This window comes from Apodemus sylvaticus, chromosome 7 (genome assembly GCF_947179515.1).
Source record: "Apodemus sylvaticus chromosome 7, mApoSyl1.1, whole genome shotgun sequence".
Classification (NCBI taxonomy): domain Eukaryota; kingdom Metazoa; phylum Chordata; class Mammalia; order Rodentia; family Muridae; genus Apodemus; species Apodemus sylvaticus.
The window spans coordinates 73873844-73900183 of record NC_067478.1 but is presented as its reverse complement, the minus strand read 5'-3'; the positions used below and the strand labels follow the sequence as shown (position 1 = coordinate 73900183).

The 26340-nt window shown below is 40.9% G+C and overlaps 1 protein-coding gene across 4 annotated transcripts in view; it reads right to left on the bottom strand.

Moving 5' to 3' along the window:
• Positions 1-26340, bottom strand: part of Nrg4 (neuregulin 4) — a 69412-nt gene that overhangs the window by 16287 nt on the left and 26785 nt on the right. For all 4 annotated transcript variants that reach the window (XM_052188311.1, XM_052188312.1, XM_052188313.1 and 1 more), the window contains exons 4-5: positions 6879-7025; positions 735-814 (exon numbers count right to left, since the gene is read on the bottom strand). In XM_052188311.1, the coding sequence (XP_052044271.1) occupies positions 735-814; positions 6879-7025 (227 nt within the window). The remainder of the gene's footprint in view (positions 1-734; positions 815-6878; positions 7026-26340) is intronic.

Genomic DNA, 26340 nt, shown 5'->3' with positions numbered 1-26340 from the left:
TTTGCTAGAAATCTCAAGAAGCTTGAAAACACTGACTTGTGTACAGTTTTTCCCAGTTTTCTCTCACTCCTGAGGTAACTCCTGCCCCGGCCTCCCAGCACAGCCCACATCAGAATGGCTCTGGAACACTGTTCCTTAGATCTGCCGCTGCACATTACAGCTGAGTGCATCACCTCAAGGCTGAAATTCATATAATTCACATATTTATTTTGTGAAAAATATTACTTCTGTCACACTGCTAATAAAAAGTTAATCCGCCGGGCAGTGGTGCCTCATGCCTTTAATCCCAGTACTCAGGAGATAGAGACAAGCAGATCTCTTAGGGCAGCCTGGTCTACAGTGTGGGTTCAGCCAGAGTATACAGAGAAACCCTGTCTTAAAAAAACAAAGAAACAAACAAACACAGAAAAGAAAAAAAAAAAAGAAAAGTATTCTCATGTGAAAAGTAACTAGCCTGTAGTCACCTTTAATCCCAGCACTTGGGAAGCAGAGGAAGGCAGATTTCTGAGTTCGAGGCCAGCCTGGTCTACAGAGTGAGTTCCAGGACAGCCAGGGCTACACAGAGAAACCCTGTCTGGAAAAAAACAAAAACCAAAAAACCAGTAACGACTAGCCCGAAATCCAGGGGAAAGCCTTGGGCTGCCCTTCTTTGAGTGGCTGTGAACACAAGTCCATCCACACAACAGCAAGGACCTGGCCTGTGCCCCTAACTGGCCCGTTCCGGCTTTACTCACTGTGGCGGGTACTGGCATTGCTCGTCTCCACCAGGCTGATCTCACACTGGACTGACCTGGCCCTCTGGAGGTGGCCCTTCCTGGCATCAAAGAGAAGAGAAATACAAATGAAAAATGGGCAACTTGAAGACATGTCAGAAGAATCAGAAAGAAAATTAATCTTGAATATCTGGAAGCACATTCTCTCTTTAGAGCTGCCCTAATGTGGCGGCAGCGGCAGTGACGCTCTGGATGCCGCTAAGCTGAGACTACAAGCACGGCATTGATGCTGAGGCCACTCCAGCAGCGTGGCCCCATTTATGAAGGGGATGGCTTTGGTGAACAACTCTAGCTCATGACAATAAAAAGTCATTTTGACCTCAAGCTTCATCAGCTTTGGGCCATCTGGTCATAACCCTATACAGGTTATCATTTGTGACCATGTGAATTTTAAAAACTATTCTAAATATTCAAATGAAAAGTGAAATGTAAGAAGTTGCTTTATTTTTAATATGTCAACCCCAACATATTAATTTATGTTAGTGAAAACGAATCAACATCATCTAGCCATAGCAAAATGGCATTTTTCTAAAAACACAGCAACCCTTAATCCTAAAATGCCAATTTCAGCTGGGGTTTTTAGCACGGGCTGGGGACATTTTGGACCGCTTCATTAGGGTAGCATCATCTCCTAAGTTACAGAAAGTCCAAGACCTCAGGTTGAAGTATTTTTAACTACCAGTCAGGCAGAACCGATGGAGAACTATGCGTTTTCGCTTATTAACATTATCTTTTCCTCTCGGCTAGCTGATTGGCGAGCTGGTTCCCACCTGTCCCCACCCCCATCGCAAATGCTGGCGGGTCAGGCCCGCCCATGCAGTGATGCTCAGCTTTTATGTGAGTGCCGGGGATTCAAACTCACAACCTCGTGCTTGCAGAGCAAGTACTTACTCACTGAGACAGTACTTTCCAACCCCAACCCTTTCATTTTTTTGGAGACAGTCTCATTTTAAAAAGTATCCCAGGCAGATCTAGAACTTTACAATATTCCTGTCTACTTCTCCCCCAACTTCTGGGGTCACAGAAGTACTTTACCACCCTCCCAGGTGCTGGGACCACAGGCATACACTACATGCCTAGCTTAGTTTTACTCTTAGAAGAATATTTCTAAGCTCAGAAACACTGTACAGAGTTAGCGGACGGCAGCACGCAGCCTGTGTCCAGCTCTCCTGAGCAATGGCAGACGCATTGAATCCCCAGTGTGGTTAGGACATGTGTTACCTCCGCTCAAGTTGTCATTAAAAATACAAAAAGGATCTGAGAAGATAGCTCACCTGGTGAAGTGCCCGCCTTGCAAGCATGAGGAGACCCTGAACCGCATCCCCAGAACCCACATCTTTAAGTATGTGTGGTTGTGTACCCTTGATATGGAGCCCTGGGAAGGCAGAGACAGGGGGATCCCTGGGGCTCACTGTCCGGACAGCCTACAACACTTGGTAAGTCCAGGCCAAGCAAGGCGGGGTGTGCCTGGATAATGACAGCTGCTGCTGTCCTCTGGCCTGCACACACATGTGCAGGTACACTCACACATACATGGTACTCACACATACATGGACACATATACAAAGAAAATCTGTGATTTCAAGCACAGTTCAATCTGACCTGAAAACTATTTTGATATGTTATTTTTATAAGACAATTGCTATCTTAAAATTAAATTATATCAATTTTCTAAATGCCCAGGTTTCCAAAGTCTAACTTTTATGACTAGGAAGAAAACTTAGGTAAAACAAGACATATAATTAAAAGGGTGACTGACAATGTTTACAGACAGTTTAAGAATCAATGCTCAGCCAGGTGTGGCAACACATGTATCCATCATGACACCTGGGAGGAAGATACGCAGCAAGGTCACTACCACACATATGCTACATGCTGCCACATATATGTCATATACTGCTAATATATGCTACATACTGCCACATGTATGTCACGTACTGCCACATGTATGTCACATACTGCCACATGTATGTCACATACTACCACATACATCATATACTACTGCATATGTCACATAATGCTGCATATATGTCACATATTACACACATACAGGACAATGTATTTATTGATGAAATTTATACATCACTTCTTCAGTCTTTCTTTTTGCATCTCACACATGTTGCGGAGGGTCAACTCTACTCTGGCCCTTAGGCGGGAGACTTACTGGCAACTAACTCTAAGTTCTACACCCCACAATTGTCTCCATTTCTCCCCCATCCTTAAAAGGTGTTTTTATCACTGCAGAGGTTTGGGGTTTGCAGGGCTCCACCTCTGAGGACACTGCAGATGTCACTGCTGCCCCGGCCCCTGACTGCTCAGTAGCACTTCAAAGTCCCCACTCTGCAGTTCTATAAGGCTGTGCTATGAGCATGTTCTTCCTTAACCCGCCCAACAGCTGCTGATCCGTGGGTGACTTAACATTCTGAGTTCTCAGCTATCACCCTCTTCAAATGCTGCCTCTGTCCCAAGGCTTCTCTTCCCCAAACTCCAGAAAAAACAAAACAAAACAGGAATTAGACACAGTCACTGCCACATTTCTTGATCATTCCTCAATATTTTATGGTTCTTTTTTTCCTGAGGTATGGGGTACTTTTTCATTTTTCATCGCTCCTCCCATGTTCTTTGTTTTTCTCCCCCTCACCTCTCTTTCTGTGTCTGCCTTCCCTCCATCTCTCCCCTTACCATTTCTAATCCATTTATAGCCCTGGCTGTCCTGGAACTCACTCTGTAGACCAGGCTGGCCTCGAACTCAGAAATCCGCCTGCCTCTGCCTCCCAGAGTGCTGGGATTACAGGCGTGTGCCACCACCGCCCGGCAGTAGCTTCTTTAAGAGCTGATTTGTACTCATTTCTGTCAATCAGCTGAGAATATTTACATTCTGGACCACTTGATAATCTTAACCTTTCCCCAAGGAGACATTAGAAATACTATGGGCTCAGGGCTAAAACCCACTACTTAACATTTGTGGTTAGAGGTTTTTCTTTTTGTCTTCATGTTTTGAGGCAGGCTCCCTCTAAGAGGCAGAGGGAGGGCCACTGGCTCGGGTCCGACTCTCCTGCTGAGGTTTCTTTTTCCATGAACACCAACCATCCTTACATATTCCTCATACCTATAGTCCTACACTTCCTGTGTGTAGGCTTTGGAAGCGTCTGTTTTAGTCAGGGTTTTCCCTGGCAGATAAGCCTGCCTAGAACTCAGCAATTTCCTGCCTCAACCTCCCAAGTGTTAGGATTACATGTGTAAGCCACTATGCCTGGACCAAAAGTTATCATTCAGAGTGGAATAGAGCATTTCTGATTAGAATTTTCTTCCTTGTGCACAGGGTCTCACTCTGTAAATCAGGCTGGACTGAAATTTATTATGAAACCCAGGTTGGCCTTAAACTTACAACATTCCTCCTTTCTCAGCCTTTCCAGAGCTGGAGTTACAAACACAAACCACTATACCCAGCTTTAGTTCATAATATTTTTGAGTTCTGCCTCTAGTCTAAAGAGCAACTGTATTTTGCTCTTTTTGTTTAATTAATTTTAATTTATTTACATTTCAAGTGTTATCCCCTTACCCGTATTTTGCTCTTTTATGAAAACGCACTTGGTACATTTGGGATATATCACTTCCTTTACAAATTCAAAGGTTAGTAAAGGAATCCAGTTGCAGACAGAAGTACCAACATTAAAGTTCTATGGATTAAAAACAAAACAAACTGTAAGCCACTCTTAGGCACTCTCAGTGGAATACTAGATTCTCCTGAGTCCTTTGGTCACTGTGTGACACCTGCTTCCGGCTTCCTACTCAGCGCATGGGTGAGCTGCACTTACTATAGCTCTTTGTAACTGGGCAGGCCTGTGAAAGGACTTCTGTCAGAGTACCCCTGTCACCTCCAGGACACTGAGCCATTTTAAGTGTGAGGCACCCTGGAGCTCTTTCCCCTCTTCCATGGCAACCAACAGCGCTTGTGATGGCCGCTTCGTAGCTTGAGTCCTCACGACTGTGTTTGACACAACCAATCTGTGTGCTGACCCATAAGGATGAATAAGAAAGTTTTTTGTTGTTAAGTGATTAAACTATTAAGGTTGCCTCATTCATTCTGTAGGGCCACATGGCCCAATCACTACTCAAAGGCCCAACATTTCAAACGCCATTAACATAGGGGTTTGGGGAAGTTGTTTCTAATACATGAAATCTGAGGAACGAATTTGAGCCGTAGTAAGTCAGTTGATGGTTACTACAGTCAGACCTAGACTGTCGGAGGACTTACTGCATAGAGTAGCCCAGGAAATAGAAGATGATAAAATTCTATTTCCAAGTCAATACTAATGTAAATAATGAGAAACTAGAATTAGTTAAGCTGATCTTTCGCTTAGCATATTTTCCTGGAAAACAGACAGAGGGATAGAATAAGAATAGATCATTATACAGTTTTTCCAAATGTTTTACAGTGAAGGGCAAACCAAGATGGCTCATTCAATACTTCATAACATGCTACCCTAAATGCAGTCGATTAAAACTTTCTCATGATTCTGCTGGTTGACAGCTGAGCTTTTTGTCTTTTCCTTTTTTTTTTTTTTTTAACCCGGGCGTCCTCTGTGTAATTGCAGGCAACCAGTAGATGAAACAAGCCAACTACAGGCTCAAGCCAGCAGGATGTTGCTGGCCGGGAACCCAGCTGGAGCTGCTCTTTTCTCTGCAGTAGGCTTGTTACAAGATTCTCCCAGTTCTCAGATGGAGCTTTTAGTACATTTAAAGTCTGTGCTCTTAGTTGTATCATTTACACATTTATAGTAATCATAGTGCCAGTCTAAAGAAATAAACTTTCTTATCACAGTACGATGGCTTGAACCCAGAACCTCATGCCTGCTAGGCAAGCACACATATCACTGAATTATACAGCCCAGCGCTAAACTCTAACCCTTGCTGCCTGAGTAGTAGGGTCACAGTAAGACAGGGCACATGTGAAAGGCAGATCACGTGGGAAATGCAGTCTGGAGTAATGGGTTTGTAACTCTGCATCTGAAGCATTCAGATGCAGAAATTATGGGATAACATCTACTAAATGATACTTTGAAATAAAATATACAATAATGCATCTTTTAAAAAAAGATTTATCTATTTTATATGAGTTCACTCTAGCTGTCTTCAGACACACCAGGAAAGGGTATCAGATCCCATTATAGATGGTTGTGAGCCGCCATGTGGGTGCTGGGATTTGAACCCATGACCTATGGAAGAGCAGTCAGTGCTCTTAACCGCTGAGCCATCTCTCCATCCCCATAATGCATCTTTTAAAGGATCAAAGTCCCTCCAAATTTTAATCAGGGTTTATGAGGTATTATTTTATCAACATCTTATTCTTGGAATATTAACTTCTCAAGCCAGCTTGGTATATGATGACTATCAGCTCCATTTCCACAATCCTATGAGAGAAACCGGTGCACACTTAATACTTACTAATACAAATAACTACTAAACTCAATTCCATATTCCCCTTTTAAAACCTTTTTTTTCCCAAAAACACTGAAGGTCAATCAAAAGGAATCAATAAAAGTAATCTTTGATATACAGCCTTACAACATGTAATTTTTCCTTTTGTTTCCCTTAGGAGTTACCAGTTTCTCCAGTTTAATTTTTTGTCTCCTTATCTGACTCTCTAGATTTAAATAGCCCAGGAATTTAGGGGATGTTTCTACCTTGTCGGCTGCTGTGTTCATTATTCCTTGCACATGGTAAGGTAGACATCAGCCAGGCACCTTAAGCTTCCAAAGCACTGGGTGAGTCACTTTGCTTGTCATATTCAAAGCCTGCTAAGAAACGTCTCACCCAAATACTCAAGTGACTTAAGCACGGAGCTGTAGTGAGCGTGGGCGCACCTAGCTAAGAGGTATCAAGGCAAATGGTGATAAAGAACGAGGCGAACTGCTTAAGATGCTTTCGGAGAGACTTGTTAGTTTATAATAAAATTGTATTGGAGAGATAATGCCAGATATAAAACAGTATCTGCGGAAACACTAGAAGCAAAGGGCGTGTTACTTAGAGGCCGCCGCTTTGTGCATTGCTCCCCTCTTTCGGGGGGTGGGGGGTGGGGTGGGTCTATTTCCGCTCCGTTACCTGTACAGGAAGCAGAGCGCCGCGATGGCAAGAGTGACGAGGACCGCCAGCGCCACGAAAGCTGCCGACAGGTTACTTTTGCTTTGGATGCTGAAGCTTGGAAGGAAAACCTCTTCGCAACGAGCTCCTGTATAATTTTCAATGCACCTATAGGATACAAATTTAGATAAAGATCACATACTGGTGTGGACAATGTACAGTCTCCGGCTGGAAGGAAGGGAAGGTCTCTGCTTTTCAGATTGTGATTGACGAGAAGGCATGCTCGGTGCGGCGCGTGCGCTTAGAGCCACGGCTGCCGACAGATGCATTGCTTTATTTATACTTGCCGCCTTCCTTTGCCGTTCTTCAGCAGCTTAGAGGCTGGAGGGATCGGGTTCCACTCAGACTCCACGGTGGACAGTGTGGATGCCTTCTAGGTTTGACTTCTCTGCCTGCCAACTTTACACAAGGGCCTCACAATGTTGTTCCTCTAGGTGTCCTCAACCCCCTGCCTCAGCTTTTCAAGTAGCTGGGACTGCAGGTACTTGAAAGGTTTAAAGTCTACATTTCCAGGGGGTAACTATCCGTATATAACTCAACTTCATCTACAATTTATTTTATTATATTTTATATATAGATGCATAGATGATTGCGACTTTTTCTCAAAAATTACTATTTCTTCCAAACCCTGAGTTATTTGATATTACATCTCTTCCTTCTGGTTCAAAAATGCCTTCTTAAATTTTTGTCAACTTCACTATTTTGTCAACTTCAGCATTTATATTTTTCTTCAGAGACAACATGAAACAGCAAAGAATACCACAAGAAGCAGTCTTTGATATGGCCAGTTAGCCGTTTTTCCATGTTAACATGTTCAAAGGATTACTGCACATTAACAAGAATTAAGCCATTTATATTACAATTGAATGTAAAATAAAAAATGTTTTAGCTGGGAATGTTGGCATGCATCTGTCGACCTAGTACTTGGGAAGCTGAGACAGGAGAATCAACTCAAATTCAAGGCCAGCCCATTCCGGAGATTCAAAACAAGTATTTCTTTTTAATGTGAGAATTTGATTATAAAGTAACTCCAGAAGTTATGTATATATAATAACATATATATACACATGTTCACATGTGGGGAATTCACATGTATATATAATAATAATGCTATATAAAAACGAGTGTGTATGTACACAGATACATACTTTAAGCTCCTTTTAAAAAAATTGTAAAGATTGATTGTAGAAAACTAGTTTTCCTCCTCACCGCTTTTCAGAGTAGGTGGGCATTTAGGCGTCTTTTCTCCCTGTCTTCCACACTATGCTAATGAGCACAACAGGCTTCGAGGGCTAGATGTGAGCTAATGACTGGTTTAGCAACTAACGCGATAGGATAACTAACAGCCTACATATATGTAGGAGGGCAGTTCGGCACAGAGGGTGAATTCCAACTGACCAAAGAGCAGAAGTTTTATAATCCTAATGCCACCCCAATGAAGGCAGGAGGTTACTGCTGTTGGCTTTGTGGGGACCTCAGCAGTACCGTGGTTCTCTCAAACTACCTGAAGATTGTTTGTGGAGAAAAGGAAGGGAGCGAGCGTAAGGACAGGATACAAAACACCACGTGAAAGATATTTTGGGGAAAACTCATTATTACTTAGAGTATAAAGATTAGAATACTATTTTGTCTATGGGGCTGGAGAGATGGCTTCCAGAGGACCTGGGTTCAATTCTCAGTACTCACATGGAGACTCACAACCATCTGTAATTACATCTCTTTCTTTTGGTCTCTGAAGGTACCAGGCATGCATGGAGTACTGATAGACAGACATGCAGACAAATCAATCATACATATAAAATAAATAAATGAATAAAATATGAAAGGATTATTATTCCCATAGGCTCAATTAAATACTCATGAGAAGAAAAAGGAGAAGGAGAAGTAAACGTTCATTTTGTTCTTCTCTAGTTTTATTTCCACTTCCCAGGACTGACAAAGACACAGATAGCACATGAACACACACACACACACACACACACACACTCTTCAGAATAGAGCTTCATAAACTATGGTTCATAACCTTATGTGAGGTCACAGAGGTCACATAACAGCATGTGGGGTTATAGAAAATTTGGCAACAATAAGAGATATCTGATCATACCAAGTTCCAAACACAATTCTCAGTTAAACTGAGTCTATGGTGAGTCTCCTGGGCTTGTCTCCCTGCAGGACAGCATGTCTCTGCAGCTGCTTCTTGAACACACTATACACACACTTCCCACTACGTGTGTAGTCACTACACAACCCTGACAGATGCTGCCTCTTACACCTCAGCTCAGATTTCAGACCAGCATACATTGTAAACTGCAGTGTTTTTTACTATGCATGCAAAGTGTTCTATTATCAAAACATAATGGTTTAATTATGGGAAACCAAGGCTTTGATATATTTTTTTAAATTTTTTTTTAAAGATTTACTTATTTATTATATCTAAGTACACTGTAGCTGTCTTCAGACGCACCAAATGAGGGTGTCAGATTTCATTATGGATGGTTGTAAGCCACCATGTGGTTGCTGGGTATTGAACTCAGGACCTTTGGAAGAAGCAGTCAGTGCTCTTACCCGCTGAGCCATCTCTCCAGCCCCAATATATTTCTCTTGTCATCCCTTAGCATGAAAGCGTCAAAGTAGTATACCTTTGGATTATATTGTTAGAACATTTGAATTTAAAATTGCTATTTAAGTTGCTAACTTTTAAATAAAAAAAAATAACTAAATGAATTTTGGCTTGGCATTAGGACAGAATTTCTATTAGTTTCTGAAATGGCCCTAATATGCTTCTGCTGTTCCACACTGTATATCATGGTGAAGGAGGACATAAAACGCCCATCAGGCTTGAAGACTGCTGGACATGTTTCCTGGCATTCAGTATCAAATATGTAAATTTGCTTTTTATCACTAATAAATACAACTAATATCACCAAAAAATAACTAAATTATTTTAGCAAAGAATTGTTTAAAAAATAAATGCTCTTACCATTATAAGTAAATTCTTGGCACGTGCTCCAGGTTTTTGCATGTATATATCTGGGGTCAGGCAGAGGTTTCTTAGGTGAAAAAGGTGGAGGGTGAGAGGAGTTGATAAATCCCCTAGAAAGAAACCTCAGCCTGTCACAGCCAATACACACAGCTCAGAACAGACACAGGAAAGGCAGCTTTCCAAAAGATAAAACCCTGCTCTGAATTCAGTTCCAAGAGTTGTACTAGATGCACAAAAATATAAATGAAAACTCTCTTGCAATTTCCTTAAGATTATTTTTGTTCTAGAATAGAGCTCAATCACCATATATGCTTTGCAGAGGTGGGGTGCTTTTGCTTTTGCTTTGCTTTGTTTTAAAAATTTTTAGCCACTGAAAGCAAGCCCTGTGTAGTCCAGGAATGGTGTGCACGAAGCTCAGCTATGAGGTCAGGATCGAAGCAAACAGAAAAAGGCACAAAGGAGAAATGATCAGCTGAGTCCTCTACCATCCACAGCTGGGAAAAAGTAACGCACTGGTGGAAATTCTAAGCAAAATAACATCAAAACAACATTATTCTTCGCTTCATTAAATCTGAACTCAGAGTAAGGAACAGGCACATTGTTTGGCTAACCTACAAGTAAATTTTGATTTTCCAGATAATTATCATATAAATAAGGAAACACTGCCTATCCAGTGATGTACACAAGGAGTCTGCTCTGAAAGCTCTCGGTAACTTATGAAAATGCTAACGGCGTCAGCTGTAACACAAATGCTACATTTCAAGCAAACATAAGTCAGGGACGGCAGAGTGGAGACAGAGGACATGGAGTCGCGCTAGCGTGAGCTGAAGGTCAAGTGTCACGGCAGCCTTTGTGCGGAGCTGAGCAGCCTCTGTCTTTATGTAAGTAACTCTTGCTAAAGTATTCCTGGCCTTCGCTTCTGTACAGGCTGTCAAGTCCCAAAAGGTTGTGTCATCTAATTTGATGAACGCCAAGTGCTAACGCACTTTCCTGGAACTGAAGATTAATGCCAGAATGTGTACAGTTGGCCAGTGACATGAGAATCTTCCAAACTCAAAATCCATGTTGTACAATGGTTTTCAAGATGCACCAAAGAGTTTCACCAGATGCATCGAAGCTGCGTTTAGTGCACCTGACATGAGAAAAGTTCATCTGACTTTAGTGTTCAGACAAAGTTGCTATGATACTGAAGGTCTTTAGCAAGAGTAAAGGAACCAAACTTTTACTTGTGAGACTGAGACAGGAGGATTACCATGAGTTCAAGGCCAGGATGAGATATTTGGGGTGACCCCCTTTAAAGGCAAAACATACACAAGCTACAAGAATCCAGAAGTTGTGAATCCTGAACAGATGTAGCTGTGTTCTAAAAACTGAACACTGGACTTCAGGCTAGAAAAAACTAGATATATACTTGTCATATATCCTGACCTTGCTGCATGCAGCATGAAGCCAAAGTCTTAATTCTTTCACTTAGTTATTTTCATAATTGATGAAGACATCTACCAGTGCCACAGACAGCAGGATGCTGTCCTGGTGAGAGGGGAATGCGAGTCATCCCTTTCAAATGCCAGACTCCAGGTACGAAACTAGGAGTTCGATAGCCAATAGAGATACTACTATTACATTTCCCAGAAACGGGACACAAGAACCTACTATAAAAGAATCACCACCACCACCATCACCACCACACCCCTCCTCCAAAACCCCTCAACTCCAATGCCATTCCACTTGGACAGAGCTATCCCAGAAGGAAGAATCCTAACACAGTGAGCCCAGAGCTGACCCAACTTCATAAACCCCAGATGGCAATCAAAGTTCAGCCTGAAACTCATAAAAAAAAATGAGAACAAACCAAAATAAAACCTTTACGAGAATTCAAGAAAATATACCGACACGGTTTGGATCCACTTAGACCAAAGCTATCTGATATACAAACACATGGCCACAGATATGTATATATAGGCCATAGATATGTATGTATAGGCCAAGAACTCAGAGATGACTGGCTGGCAACCTTTGCCACTTTCATTACCTGGTGCCACAAAAGCATTAAACATCTACTAGCTTGATTATGCCTAGAGATATTTAGTCACTACCCACTCTTGAAGAAGTAGTTGTTTATGTGCATGACATTTGTACCATTGATAATTATGAGTTCTTCAAATGGGTTAGCCAGATTTAAGTCTAGTTAAAAAACAAATCTTAGAGTTCCTCACGATTTACTGTCAGCCAGCGAACTCATATGTGGGATGTGTTTCAGGGAGCAGCAATGCACGCCACATAGAAAACCATCCATGTTTGCCATCGGGTGAGTTACGGCGGTTTGTAAGTTTTAGTTTAAGCAAATCACTGAAAATTTTAAGTATCTGCTAAAAGTAGCTAAAGTCCAGCAAAATACAGAAGTGCTATCTATGAGCAGGCAATGAGCAAGTCGCAAGCCGTAAGCACAAGCTTTGTCACTGAGTGTGCACAGGCCAGTGTGCCCTGGTGAGCACTCCGAGAGGAGGACCCACAGAACACTTCACGTGACACGTGAGCCCTGAGACAAACCTCTGTGATTGTTAGCTTTCATAACATTGTCCTTCTCTGCCACACATACAAATAGCTTATTGAAGTCTCAGTCTCTGCCTTCTCCATTTTGCTTACTTCAAAAATATGATTAAGAAGAAAATTCTAAAAGTCACTCCCTGAAATAAAGTCTATTACTTCTTAAAAGGTTGGAAAAACAAAGTAAAAATAAAAAATAAAAAGTATGCATACCAGGGGCTCATGCCTACAACAGCAGCATTCAGAACAGGGGTGGGGTGGGAGGTGGGGCCAGGGAGAAAGAGCTCAAGGGCTGGGCCGGAGTTAGCTCAAAGGAGAAGGGCCACTGGCTGCTCTTCCAGAGGACACCAGTTAGATCCTCAGAACCCCATGGCAGTCCACAACCATCTGTAACTACAGTTCCAGGGGATCTGACATCCTCTTCTGGCTTCCTCAGGCACGGTACATCGTGTCCAGACACATGCTGATTAAACACCCACACATGAAATGAAAATAAATAAGTAAATAAATAAAACGTTCAAGGGTGGCCTCAGTTACATTGTGAAGTTTGAGGTCATCCTGGGCTACCTCAAACTCAGTTTCAAACCAAAAAATATGTGTATACTTTTCATCACATATCCCAGAGACAATGTATATGTGGACATACATATATAAAGTATTTATGCAGAAAATTGCCATTGCTTTTCCTTTTAAGTAATATTTTCAGTATATGTAAACTATATTTAAAAATAAACAATATATAAATGGGCCTTCCAACTTCAGAGATTTTCCCTGTTCATGTATGTCTTTTAAGGGTTCTTAGGACCATCTAGGAAGACTGGAGTAGCTAAACCACAGTTTTGAATGCACAGAGTTAATGCTGGCATCTTACCTTCCCAGGCTGCAGGGAAAATCTCATGACCCAACTTGGAATAAGACAAAGAGAAGCCAGCAACAGTTCACTTCCTGACAAAAGAAGTTAAGCATTAGATCTATGCAAAAGTCAGAGCTGCTAGCATTCCTGTGCAGAAATTAAGGCTTATAGATAATGAAACTTTCTTTGGCTGTGCTCCGAAGGAGAGAGTGAATGATAAAGACAGTTACCCAAGGGATAATCAAAATTCAGATGCCAACACATGATTGTATAAACTCCATTATGCAATAATCAGAAAGTAGAAGCAAGATCTACATTGCCTTTCACCGGCCCTCAGCGTTCTGAAGAGCAGTGGACTGAACCGAGTTGGCTCTAAAGCACGATTTCAGCTCTTACACAGCTGGAAACGTAATAGAGCAAAGGGAACTGGTATGTGCTCGTTTCTCTGCTACAGCTTGCACCACAAGAGAGGTGTCACCGGGCCAAGCCAGAGGGTCGGATGATTTATGCTCTTAGGTTTTGTTCTAAACACTGAGGTCGAGAGAGATGCATCCGTTGTTTCTGCTGAGAACACTAACAAGGGAGTCTATAATCAGAAGTAAGGTTACTAAAATAAAAATCATAAACGGAGCTGTGCTCGACGCATTTGCATTTGTTCTATTATAAGCACCAAGGCTGTTATTTCTGCTCCATAAAGGTGTTCTAAAGATCAACCTCATTCCAGATGCTTAATAAAGCTTATGACATAATGTCAAAGATTAAAGCAAAAGAGGTTTAGCTGTATTTAATATCAGAGGCATTTTGACTATTTTCCTTGAAACACAACTTTCTACTAAATTTAGAGATGCAAAGGCCAAATCTTATCCATAAGGCATGCCAAGAACTGATCTTAAAAACAAAAACAAAAACCTTAACATTTTCTGTGATTAATAAAAGTGAGCCACAAAATTCTGAAATTCCCTTTAAAAATAATTTGGTAAAGCATACAGTGGTGTGGTGATTTGAGTAAGAATGGCCCCTTACAAGCTCATATATTTGAATGCTTAGTTCTCAGGAGTGGCAGTACTTGGGAAGGATTAGTAGGTGTGGCCTTGTTGGAGGTAGTGTGTCATTGGGATGGACTCTGTCTCTTCCTGCTGCCTGCTGCCTGCTGATCTGGATGTAGAACTCTCAGCTACTTCACCAGCATATCCCTGTCTGCATGCTGCTATGCTTCCTACCATGCTGCTAATGGACTAAACCTCTGAAACTAGAAGCAAGCTTCAATTAAATGCCTTCTTTTATAAGAGTTGCCATGGTCACAGAGTCTCTTCACCATGATAGAACACTGACTAAGTCAGATGGGGTTCAGGAATGCTGGGACAAAACAAAGTAAACAAGATGATGTGCCAAATACAGCAATACTGTAGATGGAGGCTTCCTTCTTATTTTTGTATAACTAGTCTTCCACAGATTACATGTTTGTTTTCCTAAATTCCCATTTCCTGAACAGAGCTCAGTCTGTCCAATCACCCAGTAAATGGTTTCTACCTGCCCAAGAATACCATTGCTATTGCTGCAGATGGGAAAAGGTGCTCAGACACAGTCACAAAAGCAGGAAGCCGCTCTGGTTGGGTCTTGTGATCACAGGAGCAACCTATTGTTTGCCAGAGTCCTGGTGAAACCAGAACTCATTAAGTCACCATAGGCAACTGTCCCACCAGATAATGCTTTGCCAAGTTAAGCTCCAATCACAAAGCTGAATGCAGCGTACTTGTTGGCTCGGATCTTTGGACAAGTCACAAGGCTGAGAGGAAAGTGGGGCAGCCCACAGGGCCTCACCCAGCTAGTGGTGCAGGTCCAGATGAAGACAAACCTCTCCTCCACTCTTGCTGCTTCAACTCTGTAAGTTCTGGTCAGAGGTTGTATTTGGCTGTTTTGTGTCTAAATGGCCAAGATGACCAAGATGCCAAAGGCTACAAGGCTCCTGCGTAGATTGCTTTTCAGAGAAAGGCTTTGACATCATCTACAAAACAGGTTCCAAGACACAAGGCAGATATCTCCTTCTGATTATCCAACTCCATAGAGCCCTGTCCTTTTACCTTTGAGCTACTTTACAACTTTGTAAATCATAAACCTGTATTAGGAAAATACAGATGCACTCTGCTTGGTATGCAACAACAGATTGCTGTGCTGGCCTACATCAATTTCATGTCTATTCACATGTGCGCGCAGTATTGAATTTTCCTCTGAGTCAGTTGCAACATCTTTTTGGTCTCCTTGTAAATAAGCAGTTCATCAAATATACTTCTAACACATGCTCACTTTTTTCATTTGTGAAAAATTTGATTTTCTCCTTTATAAATTTTAAAACATTTAGAGACTATTCATTGAAATGCTTGACTCGTTGGGTAGATGAGGTGTCTACTGAGGTGTCAGAGAAGCCTGTACACTGGGCCTTATAAGCAGAGAGGACTGCATGCCAGGCCTGTAGACTGGGGCAGGCTGCACACTTGAGCGTCTCCTCCCAGTTCTCAGAGGTGGATTCCAAGGGAGTAGAGCTTCAGACTGGCTGGTTCCCTTCACAGTCTAGACTTCATGGTCTCTACCATTTATTTCATGGGTTTCATTGTTAGTAGTTATGGTTCACTTGGGTTTAACAGTTTACTTCCCATTAGTAAGATCGTGATGAAGGCCCTGGCTTAACTATCTAAACATTGAAGCTGGTGGCTGACACTCAAGATTATATCCATTGGGAGAGAGAGAGGATGACATGGGGATAAAGAGTCTATTCACAGAGGAGATAGAGTGTAAAATCAAATTCAAGGAACCCTATTCTGCCTGATATATATACTGAACAGCCCTTAAAGTCCATTGAAGGACAATAAAATATACCTAATATTCTAATGTCTTAAATATTAATGAATCTAAAAAATTATTATCATCAAAAAACAAGAAACATTTTAAGAACTCAAATTATATTAATAGATCTTTGTTAGAACACTGGCTGCTCTTCCAGAGACCCTGAGTCTAATTCCCAGCAACCACATGCTGGCTCACAACCATCTATAAGACGGATCTGATGCCCTCTTCTGGCATGCAGGTGTACATGCAGATAGAGTACATTAAAAAATTAGTTTAATTTTGACTTAATGAAAACAGATCGCCTTTTCTTTGATAAGGGGTGGGTGGGAGGACAGGGGAAGAGAAGGTGGCTTACGGGACTTTCGGGGAGTGGGGGGCTAGAAAAGGGGAAATCATTTGAAATGTAAATAAATTATATCGAATAAAAAAAAAGAATATTGAGTACGCTATACATACATTTTATTTGACTTAGGTCTATTTTCCCTAAACTTATATGGGTTCACTGATCAAATAAGCTATTAGTTCTTACATATTGTTAAAAATATTTAAGGACATTGCCAGACAGTGGTGGTGCATGCCTTTAATCCCAGTACTTGGAAGAGGGGGCAGGTGGATCTCTGTAAGTTTGAGGCCAGCCTGGTCTACACAGCAGTTCCAGGACAACCAAGGCTACACAGAGAAACCCTGTCTCACAAAACAAAATGAAACAAAACAACCAAAGAAAACCCAAAATTTAAGAATGCAAAACTGTTCAGCTAAATCATTATTTTGATGCTCTACTTAAACCATAGTTATTTTATATCACTTGTGCTTTATAATCGAAATTTTAAAGATATATTAAAAATCTGAACCAACTAGATTGATTTTAAATAAGGTAGGACCACTGAAACTTTAGTAACTAAGTTGATTTTGTACTTACAGTTCTGTTTCTTGCATAAGGAATTAGCGTTACATTAATGAAGATTTTGCCTCGTTAGTGGGGTATGTAAAGGACGTGAGCGGTACTGAGGGCACAGCTCAGTGGTGAGGACCTGCTCAGCATACAGGATGCTCTGAGTGTTATCCCTGGCATCACTTAGGGGAAAAAGAGCAAAGTCAGAGTGAGCTCCATCTCTAAAATCAAAGCAAAAATAAAGGTCCAGCAAGATGGCTCAGAGGGTAAAGACATTTGCTGTCAAAGCTGACATCCTGAGCCCTGTCCCTGGACCCGACATGATGGAAGCAGAGAAATGATTTCTATAGTTGCCTTCTGACCTCCATACATAAGCTGTACCACACGCATATACCATAAAGAAATGTAAAAAAAATATAAATTAACATTTAAAAAGTCTGTATGTGGAGGCAGAAGTAAGGTGTGTAATACGTCTGTGACTTGTTGACTGAACTGCATCTTATGCTTCACAGTTCCAGATGACCCTGCACCTAGTTTTCCTTGTGAAACAGAAATCGGCTACTTGGTCAAAGGCTATAGCTGATGCAAACATGGAGACTGTACTAAGAACGGCAGAGATGCACATGAGTGCATGCACTTCTGTTTTTAAAGAAAAGTAGTTTTGTTTAAAAGTAACAGTTCTCAGCTTTTTTAACCTCAAAGCCAAAGGTGACGACCTGACATGGGTTCGGAACTGCTGGTATTGGAAACAGAAACACAATGAAGAATACCGATTCGTTTGAAATACAAATGACGGAGATACATACAACACTTCAGCGTTATTTATCAAGAGACTGCTGCTGGGATTAATGAAGGTGTCTTTTAGAATATGAAAAGACTTGTTTTGGGAATTTCATTTTCTTGTCAGATAAAGTGTGTTCTTGGTTCTCGGTACCCACTGGCTGGGCTTTCAGGCCAAAGGAAACACTGCTCTTTCCTGGACCAGCCCAGAAAGCAGTGACTCAGCATCTGCCCAGGATGTGTTTCTGTGCTTGGTGCTGAAGTTTGCATCCTGAATTATTTATGGAAAGAAAAAATATTAACTCACAAGGAAAGAGGAAGAGGAGGAAGAGGCCAGACCAAGGTTTTTTTTTTTTATAACTATACTTTCTACTTTTATTTTAAATGTTGTTGTTCCTCTGAGGAAAGAGACAGCTAAGAATCCTTTCTCAGCCATGGAGATGCTATAACCAAATGGCCCAATCTCTCCAATAAGCTTTTAATTTTACTTTCCCAAAATTGAATCTTGAATATGGAAAAAAATACCCTCAAAGTATAATTTATACCCCAAAGGGATACTTCAAAATCACTGTCGTTTACATTAGAGAATAAAGATAGTAGTTAGGATAGAACTCATCACATTAAAATCTCTAGATGCTCCTGGAGGGTTCTCGACATCTTTGACTCCACGTGTTTGTGTGTTTGCCTGTTTGCTTTAAGATGGGACCAGGCTGTTCATGAACAGTTGGGCTAGTGGGAGCCTCTTGTCTCTGCCTCCTGAGCTGCTATGGTCACAAGCGAATACCATCATGCCCACTCACCATAAAAGGTTCTAAATACAGATCAAAACCCAAGTGAAATGGTCATGCAATACATGCCAGTAAAGAATTTTGTCCTTCTCCATTATGATATTATTGACTATAGAAGGAAATTAACTATAGCCATAGTTGCTATATAAAAGACTCATGCTTCCCTTCTTGTGCATGGTATATATGTATGCTTATGTTCATGTGTGTAGGCAAGTGTGTGCATGTATGTACACAGTACAGAAGGCGGTTTGGGGTGCTTTTCTTCAGTGACTCTGGGTCATATTTTCTGAACCAGGAGGAGGTCACCAATTACACTAGAGAGATGGAGCAGTGGGCTCCCAGGATCCTTCTCTTTCTGCCTCCCAGCACCAGTAGTACAAACACCTGGCTTTTTAGCTGGCGCTGAGCATTAGAAACGCAGTAAAGTGTACCACACACATTCTACTCTCCAAGACATCTCCAACACAGTTTCTGTTTTAATCTGACGTTTGGCAAAGGCTCTGAGTCACATAGGAGATAAATGAAACATACGCCTTAATTCTTCAAAGAAAGGATTCTTGGGAACAAGATTCTGGGATGATGGGTATTTATAGAACATTCACTCAGAACCAAAGGCCTGAGTCAGGATTTCCCAGAATCTATTGCATTTCAGAAGACAACACAGGAAAGCAGGTTGGTAACCCCAAATCATGAAGAGCATGGGACCGTATGAACTATGAGGGGACAACTGTTACAGATACTTGTTTAGATTACTATTAATATTTTAATGTCATGTTCTTTTTATATTAAAAACTCTTCTTTTCAGAAGATATTTTATATGCTACAAAAATTCAGTAAACATTGCTTTTATATTATAAACTGAAACTAAAATTTGAATTATCTGATTTTTGTTGATTTGAATTATCTAGCGTCCATTCATTCTTACAAAACTACACTGTTTTTACTAGTGGGTCCTACATCTGACCAAGCCTACTCAGTACAAATGGCTTGTTCCCTGGCTTGCAGGCCCTAAAGAATGTCCTTGGATACCAGGCCAAGCAACTCAGGAAATTGGATGATTCCAAGTCAAGAGTTATTGGATTAAATGTCCATACTACACATGAAATCTGGGGGATAGTTTCTTAGGCGTGGTTTCCTATCCTTGTGACAGCCAAGAGGCCAGGGAAACTTCATTCCAAGACTCTTAGGAAATGTCTCAGAGCAAAGGGAGTGTTGTAACTTTTGTAGATTCATTGCTAAATGGCTAAGACGTGTAAGAACGAACTCATGGTGTCATCAACCCACTTCCTCACTCGCATAAGCCGGAACCAGCACTTCTATGAGCAAGAACAACTGGGCAACAGCACAGGTTGTAAATCCCAGCTACTCAACAGGTGTGAGCGAGATCACAAGTTCAAGACCGGACTGACCTGGACCAAGTTGAAAACTTGCCTCAAAATAAAAAGGTCTTTTTTAAATTTAAAAACATTTTTTAAAACACAAAGAAAGGGGCTGGAGAGATGGCTCAGCAGGTAAGAGCACCGACTGCTCTTACAGAGTTCCTAAGTTCAAATCCCAATAACCACATGGTGGCTCACAGCCATCTGTAATGAGATAGGACGCCCTCTTCTGGTGTGTCTGAAGACAGCTACAGTGTATTTACAATAAATGAATAAAGCTTTAATACACACACACACACACACACACACACACACCACTACCACCCCCCCACACACACACACACAAAGCTGGAGAGCCAGCTCTGCAGTGAAGTGCTCTGGAAATTCTTGCAGAGGACCCAGGTTCAGTTCTGAGGATCCATGTGGTGATTCAGGGGATATGAGATACACGTGGTGTATATACATTCTTATAGACAAAACACTCACATAAAGCTAAAAAAAATCTAAAAATAAATATTTAAAAAAACCTTTTAAACATGCAAAAATTAAACATTAGAAACCCAAATTACTAATCCAGTGGTCCTCAACCTTCCTAATGTTGTAGCCCTTTACAGTTTCTGATGTCGTAGTGAACCCCAGCTATACAATTTTTTTTTTTGGGGGGGGGGGATGTTTTCGAAACAGGGTTTCTCTGTAGTCCTGGCTGTCCTGGAACTCACTCTGTAGACCAGGCTGGCCTCAAACTCAGAAATCTGCCTGCTTCTGCCTCTGATTAAAGGCGTGCACCACCACCGCCCGGCTTATTTTTGTTGCTCCTTCATAACTATAATTTTCTACTGTTTTGAATTCTTATGCAAATATCTGTGTTTGATGATGGTCTTAGGCCCCTGTGAAAGGGTTAATTGACCCCAGAGGGGTCATGACCAACACGTTGAGAACTGCTGATCTATCAATGAATAGGATGATAAACAGAATAGGTAACTCTCAAAAGAAGATGCAAATCAACCAATGAGAACTCACCAAGTGCTCAATATCCTTAGCCATCAAGGAAAAGCAAATGAAAGCCGCATTGAAACCAATCCTGCCTTGGTCAGAATGGCTACCATCAGACATCAAGAAAACAAATGGTGACGAAGACCAAAGAGAGAGAGGAGTTCACTGTGGCTAAAGCTTGACTGTATGAAGCTACCACAGGAATCAGCAGTAGGGTCCTCAGGAAACTAACCACGAGCCACTGTACTCTCAGACACACCGCTTCTGGACACATGCCTGAAGACCTGATACACACACATCCATTCCATTGCTAGTCACAGCAACAGGGCAGTAAGGTCAGCCTAGCTGTCCATCAATTCATGGACAGACAAATCAAATGTAGGACATATACACAATAGAATTTTGAGTGGTCACAAAGAAAAATGGCATCATGACTTTTTCAGGAAAGTGAATAGAACTGGAAATTATTATATTACACAAAATACCCCACATCCAGAAAGTTAAATATCATAACTGTTCTCTTATTTATATGTGTATGTCTATTAGCACACATTTGTGTGTGCATATGTGTGTTTGAGTCTGTGGATGTGTGTGCATGTTTGTGTGTGTGCTCACATGTGTACACCCGTGGGGAAGTGATCCTGAGAGGAGAGAATTCAGGTAACAAGAAGGCAGAAGTGGGACTAACTAGAAGAAAGAAGGAAGCCAGCTGGAGGGGTCTCGGGAGCACAGGTGACAGTGGTGGGGGAGAGGAGCGACTGAGGACACAGTATGACACATGTGTGTGAGGAGTGAGGATAGAACATAATTCTGCATGCCAACCTAAAAAATTAGTAATTTAAAAACATCAAATTAAGCCAGGTGGTGGTGGTCCTTTTATCCCAGGACTTGGGAGGCTGATGCAGGCAGATCTCTGTGAGTTTGAGGCCAGCCTGGTCTATGCAGTGAGTTCCAGGACAGCCAGGGCAAACAGAGAGACTCTGTCTCAAACAAAACAAAACAAAACAAAACAAACAAAAACCTAGCAAGATAGTTTAGCTGATAAAGACACTGCTAAACCTGACAACCTAGTTAGTTCCGGGAACCCATACAGGAAAAAGATGCAACTGACTCCCCCACCTGTTGGCACTATAGGTATGCCATGACATGTGTGTGTGGGTGCACATGTGCACACATGCATGTGTGAGTGCGTGTGCAAATACATACACACACATGCAAACACAAATGTAATTAAAGGGGATATATCTCAGCAGCTGTGCACATATAAATAAGGTTCTAAGTTCAAATCTCCAGCACTGACAAAAACGAACAACTTTTGAGGTTACTAAAATCATGAACAAGGTATTTATAAAAATTATGAAAGAATTTGGAATGTGTAAAAACTTCAAAAAAAAATTGCTGGGACCCAGGCATGTGGCGCCTATAATCCCGCATTTGGGAGACCTGAGGAGAAGCACCAAGAGAGTTTAAACTAGTCTGAGTTACTGGACCTGTGTCTCAAAGGAAGTACCAGGTGTCCATGACAGGATGAGGGCGGCTCAATGTGCTATTTCACAGGTCTGTAATCTCAGACAATGTACAGTATTGTCAGGGACTCTTTCTTACAGAACCCAAATACATTTTATCTGGTGGGACACAAGTGATTAGTGACCTGCAAATATTGACCAATTCTGTACCTATTTATCAGGTCGTTTCAGAATTCCTAGTATCTCTGTATATATATCTGCTACTTGAATTTTTAAGCTGCTCATGATATCTTATTGACTTCCTAATAACTAATCAGTTAAAAATCTTTCGAAAGCTCCTTTATATTTATATGACTATGCTTTTACCTTTTCAAAAAAATATTTTAAAGGGGTCCTGAACCTGGGAAATTCTTACCCCTGATTGAGCTGCCAGTAAGAGAGACTATACGCATCACATGGTATTTGGTAATTTCATGATTTTTCACACAGGCTTCTAATCATCCTATGAAGGATTTGCAGAAAACAGCTTTCAAGCATTCAGGAACACACTGCCTGAGAACTTAGGAAGACAAAAGTCACAGTAAAACAAACTATCCTGGCTTAAGCTAAAAAACAAACAAACAAACAAACAAACAAAACACTAGTAAAAGAATCATACTTTTGAAGTTCACTTACCCTCCTACTTTTAATAAGTAAAAATACAAAATTAAAGATGTAAATCCTTTCAGAACTACAATAGTCTATGAGTCAATTTTCTGCTATATATACACACTGCACAAGGGCAGCATAATAATATCAAAAATAAATTTCAAAAGGGATAGCAAGCCATAAAGCAATAAAAATTATATCTTAAGAAAAACCAACTGGTAGTCTGATAAAAAATCCAGTGTGAAGAGGCCCAACAAGATCGCATGAGCCTTGATGCAGATCTACAGGAGGGCTGGGGCCACCGTTTGCTTCTGTTCCTGTGGGACCTGCACATTTAGGGAACGACATTAAGCTACGTGGTGACATTTATACTTTAAGGTAATTAGAGATTTTCAGAAGGAATGCATATTATAAGGGAAAATCATAACCTAAAAAGAGACCAGAAAAAGGTATATTCCTGCTATTTCACAGCTGGTCTCTAAGAGCGACCATCTATTATTGGGCGTGGGGGCTGTCCGTAGTACGCATGCCCCCAACTACAGTCCTGGGTGTACACAGTAAACAGGTAAGTGAAGGAGAAAGAAAAACCACCTGAAACTAGTTACTGACACCCGGCGTCTCACAGACGCCTCGGGGCGCGCCAATGAGACAAGCTACTTCAGAAACATGGGGTACACCAGTGAACGATGTAAGTAGACAAATAATAAAACATAAAAAGAGATAATACAAAGACTTCTTTGTTGTTGCCAGAACACAAGTGCAGAAATACTCATGTACGTATTTCTTACATTACAATGTAAGTATACGTTACATTACACGCTCTACCAATGAGCTATGCCTCAGCCCAATAATGCAAATTTTGATACACTAAATTCTGAAATTATGTATAAATCTAGAATAAATTACATAAATACGGAGCATAAAATAGATGAAGGCAAAATAATTTTTCAATCTTCTAAAATTTCTTTAAGTTTTAGATAGTTATTTTTTTAAGTATGTAAGAGGCTAAAAATATAACCGTATGCCTAAAAGGTTTGCCATAGTTTCTCCGTATTGTGTTAACTGCCCTCGGCTGGAGTTCAGAAGCAATAGCTTGCTTTTACCCCAGACAGTAAGTTACACTAAGTTCTTTCAAGCGCATCGTGTTCCTGACAGAAATGCTGACACTGCTAACTGTGGGACAGCCCAGCATGACTGTACAGCATTGTCATGCCAGAACATTATACAATGCCAGAACAGCACTGGCCAGCGCACATGTCAGCAAAATTTGTCATGTTGCTCTCTTCTTCTCTCCAAACTGAGCAGATTTTGATGTCTCCATTTTTTTTTTTTTTTTCCGGAGAGAGTCGCTGTTTTAATGACATTTATTTAGATATAAAGAAAGACTTAAACACATAATTTTATCTCAAATACTATTTGTCAGGGCAAAATACCCAAAATTACACTCTGGTTTAAGAGACTAAGTTTTTATTTAAATTTCCTGTTTATTTTTTATTACATTTCCCATTTGAATTATAACTATTTTAAATCAGCAAAATTCTGACTGGAGACACAAAACAAACTCCCCCATATCAATGCCAGTAATTTTCAATTTCATTGTTTAGACCTTAACTCATAGAAAAGGTCAATACATTGCATATGTTTATTTTAGCAGTTTTTAATGTCAAGTTTGCTGTTTTATTAATTTTTCATGCCTCTTGTATGTGCCCTTTTTGATAATCTTTACTGTGCGTGTATGTGTGTGTGTGTGTGTGTATGTGTCTGTGTGTGTGTGTGTATGTGTCTGTGTGTGTGTGTGTGTGTGTGTGTATGCAGCTTCTATGCAGCTCTGGCTGGGAATCCTCCCGGCTCACCCTCTAGAACACAGGATTACAGGGGCACACCCCACCTGCCGGCCCCTGCACTTGGTCTTATCTACTTCTCATTAAATAAACAAGATCACAAGAGTCATGGTTGAAATTATACCTCAAATGGCCATTTGACCATCTTAATCTAGCTCAAAGTTTATAGCTAACATATGGAAGACTTTCAGAACTAATTTGTTAAAAGAATTATCAATGAGTTGACTTACTGATACAGGGTCTCACTGTGTAGCCCTGACTGACCTGGGACTTGCTATGTAGAGCAGGATAGCCTTGAATTAACAGAGCGCCTGGCTCTGCCTCACAAGTTCTGAGATAAAGATTATTCTTTATAGCCTAATTTATAATTTTTTTCTGAAAAATATTGTAGGAATAAAAAGTATATAAAACATATCTGGTGTTTATTGATGTATTACTATTTTACTTTATATTAATATTAATATTTGCTTAATAATTTTAAATTATTAAAAATTTTAAATGCTTTAAAATATTAATATTTGCTTAATAATTTTATAGTATTTTAATATCTTTTACTTTTATGTTCAAAATGCATTTAAGTGAACTTAGCTTTCTACAGACTTATAGTTTAGAAGGGACAAGAAGCATCTGTTGACAGTAGAACTAATTCCAGAACAAAACCTGGAAAAGACCACCTGGGGAGCCTCCTGAGAGGTTCTTATCCAAGAAATGGCCAGGTTTCTAAATCTTCTAGACTTGAGAAAGAGTAAAAAAGGAAAACAGACTGCTGAAGATGACGAAAAACACCAACAGATCCAAAACAATTAGAACTGACATACTTGTTGTAACCAAGTAAAGCCACCCAACAGGAGAAACTCACTCAGGAGGGAGGCCAGGTGCTGTTCAGGGCGCTTCCCAGCAGACAGCTAAGTACCCCAAAGTATAGTTCTTGCTCACCTTGCATTTCTCTGTTGTCCCCCGAACCCAGTCTCCAGAGGGACTCAGGACATTCTAGTACAGAGACAACAAGGCCAGGTCCCACACTCCAGATCACACCCTCCGAGGTTTCATCAAGTCTATGTGCTAATCCATGTTTAATTAATATTTAATAATGCCAAAGGATTCTCTCCCAAAGATCATATTTGCACATAAAAGAGAACCTTGCAATTTATAGAAAATAATCAAATTTTGCAAGCCTAAACTGTGTGATGGTTAAGCAAGTCAACGGGACTAGGTTGAGAATTGCTTAGGAGATTGGGAAAGGTATACCTCTCAGTACACCTGTGAGGGCATCCCGGGGAGCACCTCTCAGTACACCTGTGATGGCATCCTGAGGAGCACTCACAATACACCTGTAAAGGCATCCCGGGGAGCACATCTCAGTACATCTGTGAAGGCATCTGGGGAGCATCTATCAGTACACCTGTGAG